This window comes from Drosophila tropicalis, unplaced genomic scaffold, assembly GCF_018151085.1.
Source record: "Drosophila tropicalis isolate 14030-0801.00 unplaced genomic scaffold, ASM1815108v1 contig_845, whole genome shotgun sequence".
NCBI lineage: Eukaryota > Metazoa > Arthropoda > Insecta > Diptera > Drosophilidae > Drosophila > Drosophila tropicalis.
In genome coordinates this window covers 6,985,745-6,999,891 of record NW_027173338.1, presented here as the reverse complement: position 1 = coordinate 6,999,891, position 14,147 = coordinate 6,985,745, and the positions used below count along the sequence as shown (strand labels likewise).

Genomic DNA, 14,147 nt, shown 5'->3' with positions numbered 1-14,147 from the left:
CGCAAACCGGAAAAGCATGCTGCCGAAAATTTTGTGCTGAGTGGCAGCTGAGAGTGCTTTGCTTCTTTGCTCAATACACTGAAAGAAAAAGCTAACAAAATGAGAGTAGATGCAGTAGATGGTGAATGTTATAGTCGTTCTAGCCATTCTACCGGGTTCTCAGTTGAGTTTAATAATATTTGCATTATCTGAATAATATATTTAGGATTTTTGAGAATTTTTCGGTAATCATTTGGATCATAAAATCATAAAATAAAATGATCTATAAAAGTGATAAAAAAAGTTGTTAGGACATAATCAGTTCACTAAATTGTATGATCTATCTACAAATATTTTAACAAACGAGTCTTCATACATGGATCTCTTACTGTTAGAAGTTTTTCTCTCCGTGTACAAATGAAAGTTGTTGCCTGATGAAGCTAAACATTGCCTGATGCTTCTGCTGTTGTTCGTGTTGTTGCTGTCCAGCGGCGGATGCGAAATGGCAACGCGACACAAAACACAAACGCACACACGGGTAACGCGGGCAGGAAATGGCTAGGAAATGCCTTTTCTGTGGAGTGGCTGGGGAGGCAGAGCCTAGCCAAATGGCAAGAAAGCACCGCCAACATCATAAGAGGTTAAGAATTTTAAATGATAATGATGGACTGGCAGTAATGGAGCAAGAGATGGTCATGGAAATGATATTGGGTCCATTTGACCTCCAGCTAAATCAATTGACAAAGCTTTGGATTTGGCAAAGCCATTAAGAGAGAGAAAGGGCTATCCTAGGATATTAAAACCCACAAGCCAAAGACACTAAAACTCAACACATCTTTCGCACTTGCTCTAAAAATAAACCAATCCTTCACGGTTAGTCTCGAACTCAATCGAAATCCCATAACCCACAACAGCTTTAATTAAACCAGAAAACTGAGAGCTCAGCTGTATGTTGAATCTACCACAGCAAAAACACTTGTCGATCAAGTCTCTGGAAAACAATGAACACACACACGCACACCCCTACACACCTTACACCTCATCCAGCATCCATCCGACTAAAAGAACTGCTTCTCATACGAATGAAAAAAAGAAGAAAAAATCTGTCTGAAATGTCAATTTGGGAGGGCAAAAAATAAAATAAAAATTCTACAACCTGGACCAAGGACCAAGGACCAGGCGTATGTGCTGATTTTTCATTTGTATTTGGGTCTAAAGTGAAAATGAAAAGAAGAAAAGAGTGGAGAGGAGAGAGTGGAGCTTCTTCAAAGCCCAGGTGGTAGCAAAAAGCCCGTAGTTTTAAGCATAACGAATTGGATCGATATATGGGATACATATTTGCCTAAAGGCAGGGCAAAGGTGCCCTAATGTAGGCTAAGTGGCTGGACATGAGAGTGAGTGAGTGAGTGAGTGAATGAGGGACAGCTCTTGGGTCAATATTAAATGACAGCCTGCCCAAGGTAGGCGGTGGGGCCGGTTGTCTCCAAAAATAAAATTGACAAAAATCATTCGCCTCCTACTTCTTCTTTCCCCTACCCTCCTTCACGCACACTTGTCTTATTTCTTTTTCGTTCATTTTTTTCCCCAACTTGTCCTTTTGGCAAATAGAATTTAAATCTGTTAAATCCTCGTACATGACAGTTTTCTCTGTTGCTATTTGCCGTATATTCCATCTCCCCAATATGCTTACTCCCTATGTATGTATATATAGATATGTATTTGCTTCTCCTCCGAATGTTTCTATGGGATTTCATCTTTTAAGCTTTCATCATCTCCCTCTAACTCACAACACTCTACGTATTCCTTTGTCTCTGTCTCTTTGAGTCTATGTGGTCTGGTCTTGAGGTGATTTTGATTGAGTGCGATTTGTACTTTGTGTTGTCTACGTGTTTTGGTTTTTTAAATAATATTTACCTCATGTATCTCTTCTATAATACACACACACACACATATACATAATACTATGTGTGTGTGTGTGTGTATATAGGATTTATTGTTGTCTTTGGTTTCTGATTGCTTTGGCTAAAAGGAGGCAAACTTTCACTTTCCTTTTTTTTTGTGTACAAAAAGCTAGTAATGGATATTTGTATTTAGTTTAAAAGATTTTCACAATATTTACTTCAGATTGAAATGAAAATGTGCTTTGACTTGCATGAGATAGTTTTCTTTTAGCAGATGTTAAAGGAATTTTTCAAGCATATTGTATGGGGTGATAGAAAATTGTTTAGGTTTAAAACTCTTTAGAATTTTGATTATGATAGAATGATTATTCTATTGTCTGGAAATATAAGCCACACTTAATAATTATCTTAACTTTGAAGAAAATGCGACAACAAAAGCATCACATATTGTTTTAAGATCCCTTTTAGTCCTTCAAGCCTTAAAGCTAATATTTGAAGAAAAATAGAGAAATGGCTTAGTTTTGGTTATTTTGTCTAGCCAAATTGAATAAATTCTCTTAATTTAATTTTTTCAATGTCTTTTGTAAACAGGTCACACGTGTGTTTACCTTGGCCAAAAATAAAACTCACCATTCCAAATTGCAAAAAAAAAAAAAAAACTAATTTCAAATTGGGACAAAAATAGTTTCACAAGTTCAATGTATTTCTTAGAGGCCAATGTACTCTTGGCCAAAAGTGTAGTCCATCTGCAAACTATCCGATCTGTGCAGACTTAACGCACAGATCATAAATATTTCTCTTTTTTCTTTTCCCCGATGACTAGAGGCTTTCGCTAGCTTCCTATATAAACTAAACACATTAGCGCCTAGAAGATATTTCAAAAGGTAATCTGTGAAAACGACTACTTAATGCTAAATCGATCATGAAAGGCAAACGCAAAACATAAACATAAACTCCAAGACGCTGAACGTTCAATCAGATAAGGGCCGTAGGGGGAAACGAAAAGTATTTTTACGATTGCAATAAAAGTGCTCCCTTTGCTGTTTTGAAATTGATTTACGAGGTGATACAAATATATAATAAAAATACAAATAAAAAATATACACAAATACAAATACAATTAAATAGATCAACTGTGAAATTAGTAGCAGTGACCCCCATGGCTTGGCGAAATTTCAGCGAAATGTGTCATAAAACCAAAGTTAACGTACTTAGAAAGCAAACGTAGGGTTTTGTTCACACTATATAAACCACTTCTTGTCCATGGTTAGAGCACAGTCAATCCGCTGAAGTTCTCTCTAGTAGTGATCGAAACGCTTAAGATGTCTAATAAATTGACTATTCTCGTTTTTGCCATTTGTTTTGTGGGCCTATGCGCCTCTGAAGGATCTAGGCAAAGTTCAAATGTTCGAAACTGTAAGTGAATCAATATAAAGTGAAGTTAATAAGGATTATAATAATTCGGATCATTGTGACTGGAAAATGCTATAATTTATTGCAACTAGTTCATTCGTGTTCTAATCTAAAGCTACTTCAATAATATTGTGGATGTTGCTTACAAAAGAAGTTAATTTTTAACTTATAAACTTAACAATTTTAAAAACCAGTTCATAATTTTGTGTTTAAAATGCATTTATTTAATGTTCCCCCACAGCATTATCGAAAATTGTTCCCCGATTGCTTTGGAATTTGCATCGCGGCGAAGAAAGTCATAAGAGCAGCCCACCCGTTATTATTGTGCAGCAGCCCTCAGATTCTGGATCAGACAGGCATCACCATCAGCCCTATCCTTTCCAATATAATTATCCCCCTCAGTTTTATCGCCCACCACCACCACAAATACCACCATTCAATATTCCTGGCCTAGACTTAGGCTCTTTGGGCAACGGTTTAGGAACTACCATTCTCGTCATCAATCCTAATAACATGCAGAACCTCAGCCTATCAACGAGTACCGGGAACTCAACCAGCCGTAGTTTTAAGGGCCCTAGCATTGGAGACCTTTTGCAAGGTTTGAATCTTGGTGATTTCACTGACAGCTTCGACGATGATTCGGAAGTGGTAAACACATCTGATGATGGTGATGTGGAGGTCGCGATCAACAATCACCATGATGACAATCAGGATCAAGATGATCAGGGTGCAATCTCTGACGATGAATTGTCGCTATTGGAACGTCAAGCCAGTCGTGGATTAAGTCCCAAGCAATTGCTAACTTTCCTCATGCAGGACAAACGTCGCAGACGCATGCAGGAAGTCCTAGCTGGCATCTATTTGAGAAACTATAGTCTAAATAGAAAGTGAACCCTGCAAGGAATATCGAACAAAAATAAATTGAAATTATGCGATAACAAAAAATAAAAATAAAATGAGTATAAAACTCGCCCAAGCGCTCAAAAAAAAACTTTTTCTTTCCTCTTCCTCCATATTTCTCTCTATTTGTCTTCATTATGGGATACACTTTATCATAGTTCCCGAGAGAAATCTAAGCTGAGTTGTTTCTCTCCTTGTCTCAGCAGTTTTTAGCCATTTTTGTTTGCTTCTGCTGCTTCTCCAACAGCATTGTTACGACTTTTCCGAGCACTAAAATAATCTGCAACTGCAGTTGAAATATTTATTTGCAATTCCCCAAACTAACGTGTGCAGGTCTCGGCCATCTACTTCTTCTGCTACTACCAGCTACATATATTCCACAGATTTCCAGCAGGAAAAAAATACGGTAACCACACGGCACAGGCAAATAGTAATAGAAACTGAATAATAGTAAAAGTTCATCGTGATGGAGCAGCTCCAGTTGCATTTATTGTTTTAGGCAATGAAGTTTTTGCAACAGTCACAAGACAGCAGGTCTTCTGGTTAAAGGTTAGTGTCCTTTAGGGTGCATAAGAGAAATCTCTCTTTAAACTCTTAGGAAAGAATTGAATCATAGAGGCATAGCATTCAAATCTTGCTATAGTAAAGATGAGAGCAATAGTTCATAATAGTAAACGATTGTTTAGAAAATTTAAAGAAGATTTTATGCTTTCTTTATACAAAAAAGAACACTTATGGTAATTATTTCATAATAATTTTCAATTCACTGTTTTTTCCATAGCATGCTTTAGGGATCAGTACTTTATGCAGGAACAGATTTTTTGTTTTCTTTCTCTTGCCAAATTTAGTTTGCAAACTAAGTTTTAGAGTAAAATTTTCAATCCTCAAATAGCAATAGAAATATTCAAATCGCCATTATTTTCATAGCATACTTTAGGGATCCACTACCTTATATTGTAATTCACATTTAGTTTTAGTGTTAAGGATGGTATGCCTCCTTGTCCTTTAAGTCTTCAAGGTATTTTTGTCATTAGAATTTTGATTTTCCGAAATGGATAAAATTTAAGAAATCTTAAATCTTACTAAACATAAACATCTGTACTTAATTTTAAATTTAGCTTTATATATGTATACTATTACACATTTTCGTCTGCAACAGGAATATTTAATAAACCATAATATTGCCCAAAAGGAAAATGTATGCAATAATATTACCATTTCATGAATCACATTAAACTGAAAATATTTTAACCTTTCATATGCAAAATAAACCATATAGTTTCATTGTATTTAACAAGGATAAATGCGGCTATTTTCTGCAACCTTTTTAAAGGCCAAAGTAAACAGTGAAGCATCCTTGCCATCCTTTCGTCTGGTAGCTAACAGAAGCCGAGAAATTCTTTTACCTCAGTAGCTTGGCTATTTTTATTGTTGCCTGCCTTCTAAGAGGTAGCTTCTTCTCCACTTGCCATGAAATAAGATAGGAAATCGGCAAAAAAGTGTAGACAAAAAAAGAGGAATCAAGAGGAATGCCAGGTGCTAGTCGAAGTAGTAGTCTAGGACTATGTCTGCTATGGTTTCTGTTCTCGCCACTTACTTTACGGTGTATGTGTGCGTTTGTTACTCTACTCTACTACCTGTGTCTGGGCTTTAATTTTTTTGTTCTCCTGTCCTGCGGCGGCCAAACTTGTTTGAAATTTGACGTGTGTGGAGCAGCCAAAAGAAGTAAAAGTAGAAAAACAAAGAGAAAGAGAGAGGCAGAAAGAGACCAGAATGGAGTAAGAGGCCATGTCGTGGCAGGACGTTAGCTGCACTTATTTTTGCAAATTTATATGCAAGCTGCTACTGCTGCTGCTGCTACTGCTGTTGTTGCAAGCCCAAGAAAAATGTTCGTTTCAATTTCGCTTTTCTTTCCTTTTGGGTGGTCCAACAAATTGATGAATGTCCCGATGCTGGGGGAAACTTCAGTAAGATGAATGTTTTGGGCTGGCAAATGACACACAAGGAGTTTTGCTAGGCATGGATGGATGGTTTGGATGCATTGAGAAATGGAAAACGAAGCCTTCCATCTTGATTTTTGAGTCCATAATGACAAGGAGAGTTTGCCCGTTGTTGGTTGCTGGTTGCTGTAGCCTGAGCCTGATTCACAAGCTGTGGCTCCTCTATAATTGGTTTCGACCGAACTTTAAAGTTTCTGATTCAGACGATGTAGAGAAGAAAAAAAAGTCTGAAACTGAAATAAAAAAGACCATCAAAGTGAAGGAGGCTCCTGCTGATGTTGCTCCTATTCGGTGCTGTTGATGTTGCTCGTGCTGCCTTTCCTATTTTTCTAGTCGTTTCGGTCTCGGTTTGCAATTTTACAAATGGATTTGTTGTAATTTCTTTTTGCCACAGCACCTGATGCTCTTTCCCCCTCACAAACATACATACATAAAGACAGACATACCTACTCGTAGGAAGAGCAAACAAAATGGAATAGAAAACAACAAAATGAAATGTAGAAAAGCGCAACAACAACAAAAAAACACACACAAAACTGAAACCCGGTAGAGAAAACTTTTACACTTTACACATTTTCACATATGAAAATATTTTTTTGCAACTTTTTCTTCGGTTCATTTTTTCTCTCCTTTCCCCCCCTTTCCATTTTGCCATTTTTCTTATTTTATCACACAAAACATTTATGGGATTTGTGTTTGCCAGACATGTTTGCATTTTGTATATGCGATATGTTTGAAAATCCCGTTTCTGCCATTTCGTGTGTGCAAGCCAAAAGCACAAATACACCAAAAGGATAGGAATAGGAGAAAAAAAACTAAACTGAACAGCGAAAGGAAATAAAAGAAAGACGAACCCAACAGGAGGAGCAGCAAAAAGCCTTGTGTCTATATGACTAGGTAAAATGGTCGAGCCTTAACATGAGATATGAGAAAGTTATTTGCTGATTATTATTGAAAAAAAAAAATCCCTTTAACTTAATAAAGAAGAATAGACTTGAAACTTTAAGGATATTTAACATCTGTCGAATCAGTTGATTTAACAGAATTCGTATGACTTTAGACTTAACCCTGAAATAATCAAGTTATTTCACAGTTGAGTTAACTGAAACGTAGTTAAAACAGCTAAGAATGAGTCGGAAATCAAAATAGGTCTAAAATTTATATTTTAAAAAATAATCTTCTATCAATTTGACAACCATAATTTGTTTTTTTTTAATTTGTTAGACAAAAGTTGTTTTTTTTTAATTTGTTAGACAAAAGTTGTATTTTTTATTGTTCATAAAATTTAAGTATTTGACCGTTAAATCGAAATTTTTATAATCCATCCTTATCTTAAACAGAAATTATTTTGGAACCCATTGAATTATGTTCCTTTATTACCCTTATTGATAATAAAATACTAATAACTTACTTTAAAATATATTTTAAACACTAAACCAGTGTAAAAGTCTTCAACTTGCCAGCACTAAATCACATTTTATTGCAATACTTTTGACTTAATAATCATAATTATGTTCTCGATTAAGTTTTCATCTACTAGATTGATGTTTATATTAATAAATTAGTTATGTGTTCGTGGGGGGCGGAAGGATCCAAATGAAATACAAGGAGTTGGCGGGTGCCAATTTCTTCAGTTTGTGGTGAGCGAGTGGTGAATTAAAACGCACGAGAAACTTCGGTTAACTAAATGTAGGTTTTATTATTTATATAATATTCACAGGTAAACCGGCACACACGGAAATGGTTCGGGTTGAAAGTGATTAACAAATCGTAAAAAAATGCAAGAGAACGGGTGTTCGGGTGAAAGGCTCGATTCTTAGTGATGGCGGTGCCCATTGGAAAAAATCAAGTCACTCCTCCTGGTGTGACCGTAGACGCCGAGGATCAAAAAACCCTCCTCACTCCTCACCGCTCACTGCTCTTCGCCGCTCACTGCTGTTCACCCGGTGGCGTGAACATACCGCCCCCCTTGCAACATGTTGCAATTGTCACCCTGGACATATAAAGGATGGGGGACGGCAACGTCCTGGAGCGCCTAGATCCCACAGGAGCCGGAGACGACCCATCCGAACACGGTGCTCTGGGCTGCGGGAGTACCGCTATGACCGGGCACACAGCCTGGTTGGATGACCTCAGGATAGAGGTCTGCCCCGAGCACCACGGATACCGACGCCGGCCGATAGAAGTAGGGGTCGGCCAGGATCAGGGTTGCGAACTTCTCTCGGACCGGCGCCGCCACTTCCCGGATGGGAGTGCGGATGAGCAAGTCCTCTTCGACCCGGAATATAACGTTCCGTCGGAACGTCTTGTCGGACCTCGACTCGAGGACGGCCGTACAGGCTTGGTCGACCCCGACCGTGGTCACAGCTAACCCCAGGGACCGGGCAAAGGAGAGATTGATGCGGCTCTCAGCCGCACACGCATCAAGAAGGACGCGGGTCTCGAAGGATTTCGAGCCATTGCCCAACCGTAGGACTGCGGTGGGCAGGACAGTCGTCGTCCTGGCGTGGAGCAGGGAGGATAACGAAATCTCGGGTGCGCCTTCTGGGGAAGCGGAGCGGTCGGACGATGATCGGGAACGGGGTTGTAGCGGGGGTGCAGCACGACTGGAGGGGGTGATCGGCTGCGACGCCGGGCGGAGGCACGTCGTCTCGGCGGTTGGTCGGCCATGTGGAGCAGGGTATGGTGCCTTTGCCCGCATCGTCGGCAACCATGGCGAGTCCGACACGCGTCGGATGAATGCTCGTGGGCCAAGCAATTGGGACAATATTTATTGATGAGCACCGCCCGAAGCCGCTTTTCCCCTCGGAGGTTTAGGAAGCGCTGACACTGCCGGAGTGCATGAACCCCCCGACAGACCCGGCATCGGTACACGTTCGTGCCCTGTGGAGCTCGTTTGCTGCGGTGGTGCGGCAGACGCGTGGGGGCCATGTCGCTATGAAAGGGCGAGCTGAATGAACTGTAACGAAAGAAATTACGTATGGGGGAGTGGATTAGTCTATGCACGGGAACGAGAAACATGCACGGAGACGAGGACATTCGGAGGAAACATAGAGGGATTAGGAGTCACGATAAGGTTTTAGACTCAGGACTCCTGCTGTCTTGCAACAGAATGAGCTTCGCTACGGGTCTTCGGATAGACCCACGCGCGGTGGTGACATCAGCCACTCGGACGAGGCCGTCAGCCCCGGGCAGAGTGCGCTCAATTCGCCCTAAGCGCCACTCGTTGGAGGGGAGATGATCTTCGGACACGATCACGAGGTCGCCGGTCTGGATGCTGCGAGTCGGTGATTTCCACTTGTTCCGTTTGTGAAGCTCCTTGAGGTACTCACTCTTCCAGCGGCGGCAGAAAGCCTGCTGGATTGCCTTTAGTCGCTGCCATCGGTTGATCAGCGACATAGGCTCGACCAGAATTTCCGGTTCCGCAATGGCTAAGAGTGGTCCTCCAATCAGGAAATGTCCCGGGCTTAGGGCCAGTAGATCCTCTGGGTCCTCACTCATGGGAGAGATTGGCCTGGAGTTTAGGCACGCTTCGATCCTACACAGGAGAGTGGAAAGTTCCTCGAAGGTGTATTTGACAGTGGACGAGGACTTGTAAAACAGGGTCTTAAAACTTTTGACCCCTGCTTCCCACAGTCCTCCCATGTGGGGCGCGCTTGGCGGAATGAACTGCCAGGATAGGATGTGCTGGGGGAATGCCTTCATTATTTCAAGCTTGGTGGCGTTCAGGAAATCTTTTTCGAGCGCCTTTGAGGCCCCCTACGAAGGTTTTGCCGTTGTCGGAGTAAATGCGCTGTGGACATTGTCTCCGTGCGACAAACCGAGAGAAGGCTGCCAGAAATCTTTCAGTGGTGAGGTCGGAGGTAGCCTCGAGATGGATTGCCTTCGTGCTGAAACACACAAAGACGCAGACATAACCCTTAGTTATGAGACACGCACGCCCGGTGTAATTTTTGATCTCGAACGGCCCTGCGAAATCAATGCCCGTGTGGGTGAAGGGCCTGGAATACGTGATGCGTTCTCGAGGGAGATCACCCATCATCTGGGTCTGTAGTCGTCGACGATGAACGATGCAGACCTTGCACCCCTTGATGTGGGACTTTACCATGTTCTTTATCCGTGGGATCCAGAATTTGGTGCGCAAATACCGCACCATCAGTTGATTGCCGCCATGCAACGTGATGCGGTGGGCGAATGCGACAAGCAGGCGAGTGAAATGAGTACTATATGGGAGGAGAATAGGGTGACGTTCATCATATCGGAGGGACTCAGCGGCCCGGAGTCGTCCGCAGGAGCGGAGTAACCCATGCTGGTCGAGAAATGGGTTCAGATTGAGTAGAGTGCTGGATGATGGCAGGGGTCGCCCTTCGCCCAGGGCCCGTATCTCCGCGAGGTATTCCCGCCGCTGAGAGGTCCGAATCAAGGCGCGCTCGGCGGAAAGAAGTTCGTCATTGGTGAGGCGAACCGTGGAAGGCGTCGAAATCCTCTTGGTGGCGAAGCGTAGGATGTACGCGATGACTCGTAGAGCCCTACCATAATTCGAGAACCGTTCGCTGACGTCCTCGAGTAGCGTGGTCGCGGTGGTGTGGCACTGGACCCGTTGCTCCAGCTGGGTGTCTGGGAGTTCGTTATGGGGAGTTGGCCAATACTCGGGGGCTCTCTGGAGCCAGTCCGGCCCATGCCACCAGAGGCTGCTGGCCGATAGCTCGGCCGCGGAGACTCCACGGCTCGCCAGATCCGCGGGGTTGTCCTCGGAGCGCACATGTGACCAGCTTTGGCCACTAGTGCTTTCGGAGATCCTGGATACGCGATTGGCCACGAAGGTGGACCAACTGCACGGAGGTTTATTGAGCCAAGCCAACACGATGGTAGAGTCGGTCCAAAACTGGGAGGTTGCAGGTCGGATTGGAAGTTCAGGAACGATCGACGCCCAGAGATCGGCTAGCAGAACCGCTCCGCACAACTCTAGCCGAGGCAGCGAGACTGTTTTGACTGGAGCTACACGGGTCTTAGCCGTTAATAAATGGACGTCTACTTGATTGCCGTACCGAACCCGCACATATAGGGCCGCTCCATACGCTTTCTGTGACGCGTCACAGAAGCCATGAAGCTCCCACGAGAGCTTATCGCTGGTGTTTAGCCAACGGGGAATGCGGAGTCGACTGAGGCCTGGGTAATCCTGCAGGAATTCATGCCATTGCTGCAGCAGGAGAGGCGGCAGAGCATCATCCCAGCCCAGTTCGGTAAGCCAGATTTGCTGCATGAATATCTTCGCTCGGATGACAAATGGGGCTAGCCACCCAGCGGGGTCGAAGAGCTTAGCGATATGAGACAGAACCTGCCTCTTGGAGATCGACTCCTTCAAGGGGGGTCCGCTGTGGTGAAGAAGAAGACGTCCTCAGCAGCTTGCCATCGAATACCCAAGGTTTTTGCGGTGCTCGCGTCTTCCAGCTCGAGAAAGTCCTCTCGCAGCAGGTGCTCTCTCGGAATGGCTTGAAGTACTTCCTTCTTATTGGAAGTCCACTTCCGAAGCGGGAATCCCGCAGATTGGAGGACCGCTTGAAGCTCTCGTATGGCGAGACGAGCGTCGGCTTCAGTGTGAGCGCCGGCAAGGACATCATCAACATACATGTAGTTCCGAAGGATTTCGCTCGCCTGAGGATACATCGTTTGCACGTCTTGTGCCAGTTGTAAAAGGACTCGGATCGCCAAGAATGGCGCGCAGTTAACCCCAAACGTGACAGTTTGTAACTCGTAATCCTGAATATTGCCGCAGCGGTCTCGGTAGAGGATCCGCTGAAAGGGGGTATGCCTGGGATCGACTCGGATTTGTCGATACATCTGCGTTATGTCGGCATTGAAAACGAATTGAAAGAACCGCCATTTCAGTACCTGAAGCGTGAGGTCGGCCTGAAGAGTAGGACCGGTGTGCAAGACATCGTTGAGGCTGACGCCTTGTGTGGAGGGGCTCGACGCGTTAAATACCACGCGTACCTTAGTGGTGGTGCTATCGGGCTTAAACACCGCATGATGGGGGAGATAGAAGTTTTTCCCATCTTGAGGCGGCGTCACCCGAATCATATGACCCAATTCCTCATATTCTTGAATAATGGCATCGTACTGCGTTTTTAGAACCGGATCCTTGAGAAGGCGTGCCTCATTCCGCAGGAATTGAGCCAGCGCGATCGGTCTTGAGTGGCCCAAGTCAACGCTATTCGGACCTTTGAACGGTAGGGACACAACATATCGGCCGTCCTTTCCCCTTTGGGTGGTCTCCTGGAAGTTCCGCTCGCAGAATGCGTCATCCTCCTTTTCCGGCTTTGCGGGAAGGTCTTCCACCTCCCAAAACTTGGTGAGGAGTACATCAAGCTTTGCTTCGGGACTAACTCGCGTCTGTGCCGCGAAAACGGATCTAGACACCGGGGGGTCAGGAGTGATAGCCCCACACAGAACCCATCCAAAGATGGTTTCTAGCCCGACAAAATCACCAATATCCTTTTTGATCCGTTCTCCGAGGATGTGGGGAAACAGGTCTACACCGATGATCATGTCAATAGGCGCGGGCTTGTTGTAGTACGGGTCAGCCAGGGGGCGATCGAGGCACTGCGTCGGAACCGTATTAAGGAATGGAGCTGTTGGAATGGCCCCTGACAATTTGGATACGACCAGGGCGGAGACCTCAATCTTGTTCAATCTGTCACACGGGGGAGACAGCATTAGCAGACACACCTTGTCGGCGCAGCCTCCATCACTCTGGCCCATGCCAGTAACCGCGGCGTCTACTGGGTAGAAGGGGGGCTGGACCATGCTGAAGACGCGTTCGGAGAGAAAAGTTGAATCGGCTCCCGAGTCGATCAACGCCCGAATATGATGATCCACACCACGATGGTGCAGAGTGACAATCGCAGTGCCTAAAAGGCCTCTGCCTGGGGTAGATGCAAAATAACTTTGAGCATTTGTGAGCTGGTCGCTCGCGGACGGGCGCTCTGTGACGCTGGATGGTGGGACTTGCGCAGCGGATGGCGAGGGCACGGACACATCACTAGGATGCAACAGCGTATGATGACGTTCCTTGCAGGTATGGCAATTATGCGCACTGGAGCAGCCCTTCACTTGATGACCGCGGGCAAAACAGTTCAGACAAAGTCCCTGCTGTCTAATGGTTTCCAGCCGCCTCTGAACAGGCATATCAAGGAAACTAGGGCAGAGCCGTATTGGGTGATTTTCCCGATGGCACAGCTTGCAAGACGCCGATTTGAGCTGAGCTTTCGCTGGAAACGCTTGGACTTTCATCGTTGCAGAGGATTTGCGGGGGCCAATGGGGATGGCTTGGACACTTGGGGCCGACTTATGTTCGTCGGTGGCATCCAGGACCCGATACCGATCGGTAAGAAATTGGTTCAAATCGGACCACGTTGAGACGACAGTCTTATTGGGCACTGATTGCTCCCACAGGAGGATTGTGGCCTTCGGCAATTTACTAGTGCAGATGGCGATAAGTAGGACATCCCAATTCTCAGTACTAACACCCGAACGCTCAAGTGCGGTAAGACACCCTTGAAACGCGGTCTGCAGCTCTCGCAAGGATTTGCCCGACTCTTGTGCCACCGCGGGAATCTGAAGGAGTTGTCTGGCTTGAGTCATGACCAGCAGACGGCTGTTTTCGTACCGTGCGGTGAGGTTCTCCCACGCGGCCTGGAAACCCTCATTCGTCAGGGGGGACTTAGCCACGATGGTTCTCGCTTCCCCTCGCGTCTTGGCGTTCAAGTGATAGAGCTTCTCCACTTGTGACAAATACGGATTGGCGATATAAATGGCGGCGAACAAATCGCGGAATGTGGGCCATGCTAGGCTGTCGCCATCAAATGTCTCTACCTCACACGGAGGAACTCTATGCCCCGGTGGCCCCGACGGAGCGGTTGGCTGACGCCTAAGAGTCGTCATCTGTACCGAG

General features: G+C 44.8%; 2 protein-coding genes across 2 annotated transcripts in view; one reads left to right on the top strand and one right to left on the bottom strand.

Moving 5' to 3' along the window:
* Nucleotides 1-14,147, bottom strand: part of Ddr (discoidin domain-containing receptor 2) — a 169,526-nt gene that overhangs the window by 134,684 nt on the left and 20,695 nt on the right. The gene's annotated exons all lie outside the window — the stretch shown is intronic.
* On the top strand, nt 3,203-4,184 carry LOC137580768 (uncharacterized). The gene is made up of 2 exons (XM_068294887.1): nt 3,203-3,296; nt 3,535-4,184. Exons 1-2 carry the CDS (start codon nt 3,203-3,205, stop codon nt 4,182-4,184), a joined length of 744 nt encoding a protein of 247 aa, XP_068150988.1.

What these genes read in the sequence shown, in the direction of transcription:
- LOC137580768 (XM_068294887.1), top strand. Translation starts at nt 3,203, where the DNA reads ATGTCTAATAAATTGACTATTCTCGTTTTTGCCATTTGTTTTGTGGGC. An exon ending in AAGTTCAAATGTTCGAAACT is followed by an intron (nt 3,297 to 3,534) that starts GTAAGTGAATCA and finishes GTTCCCCCACAG; the next exon opens with CATTATCGAAAATTGTTCCC.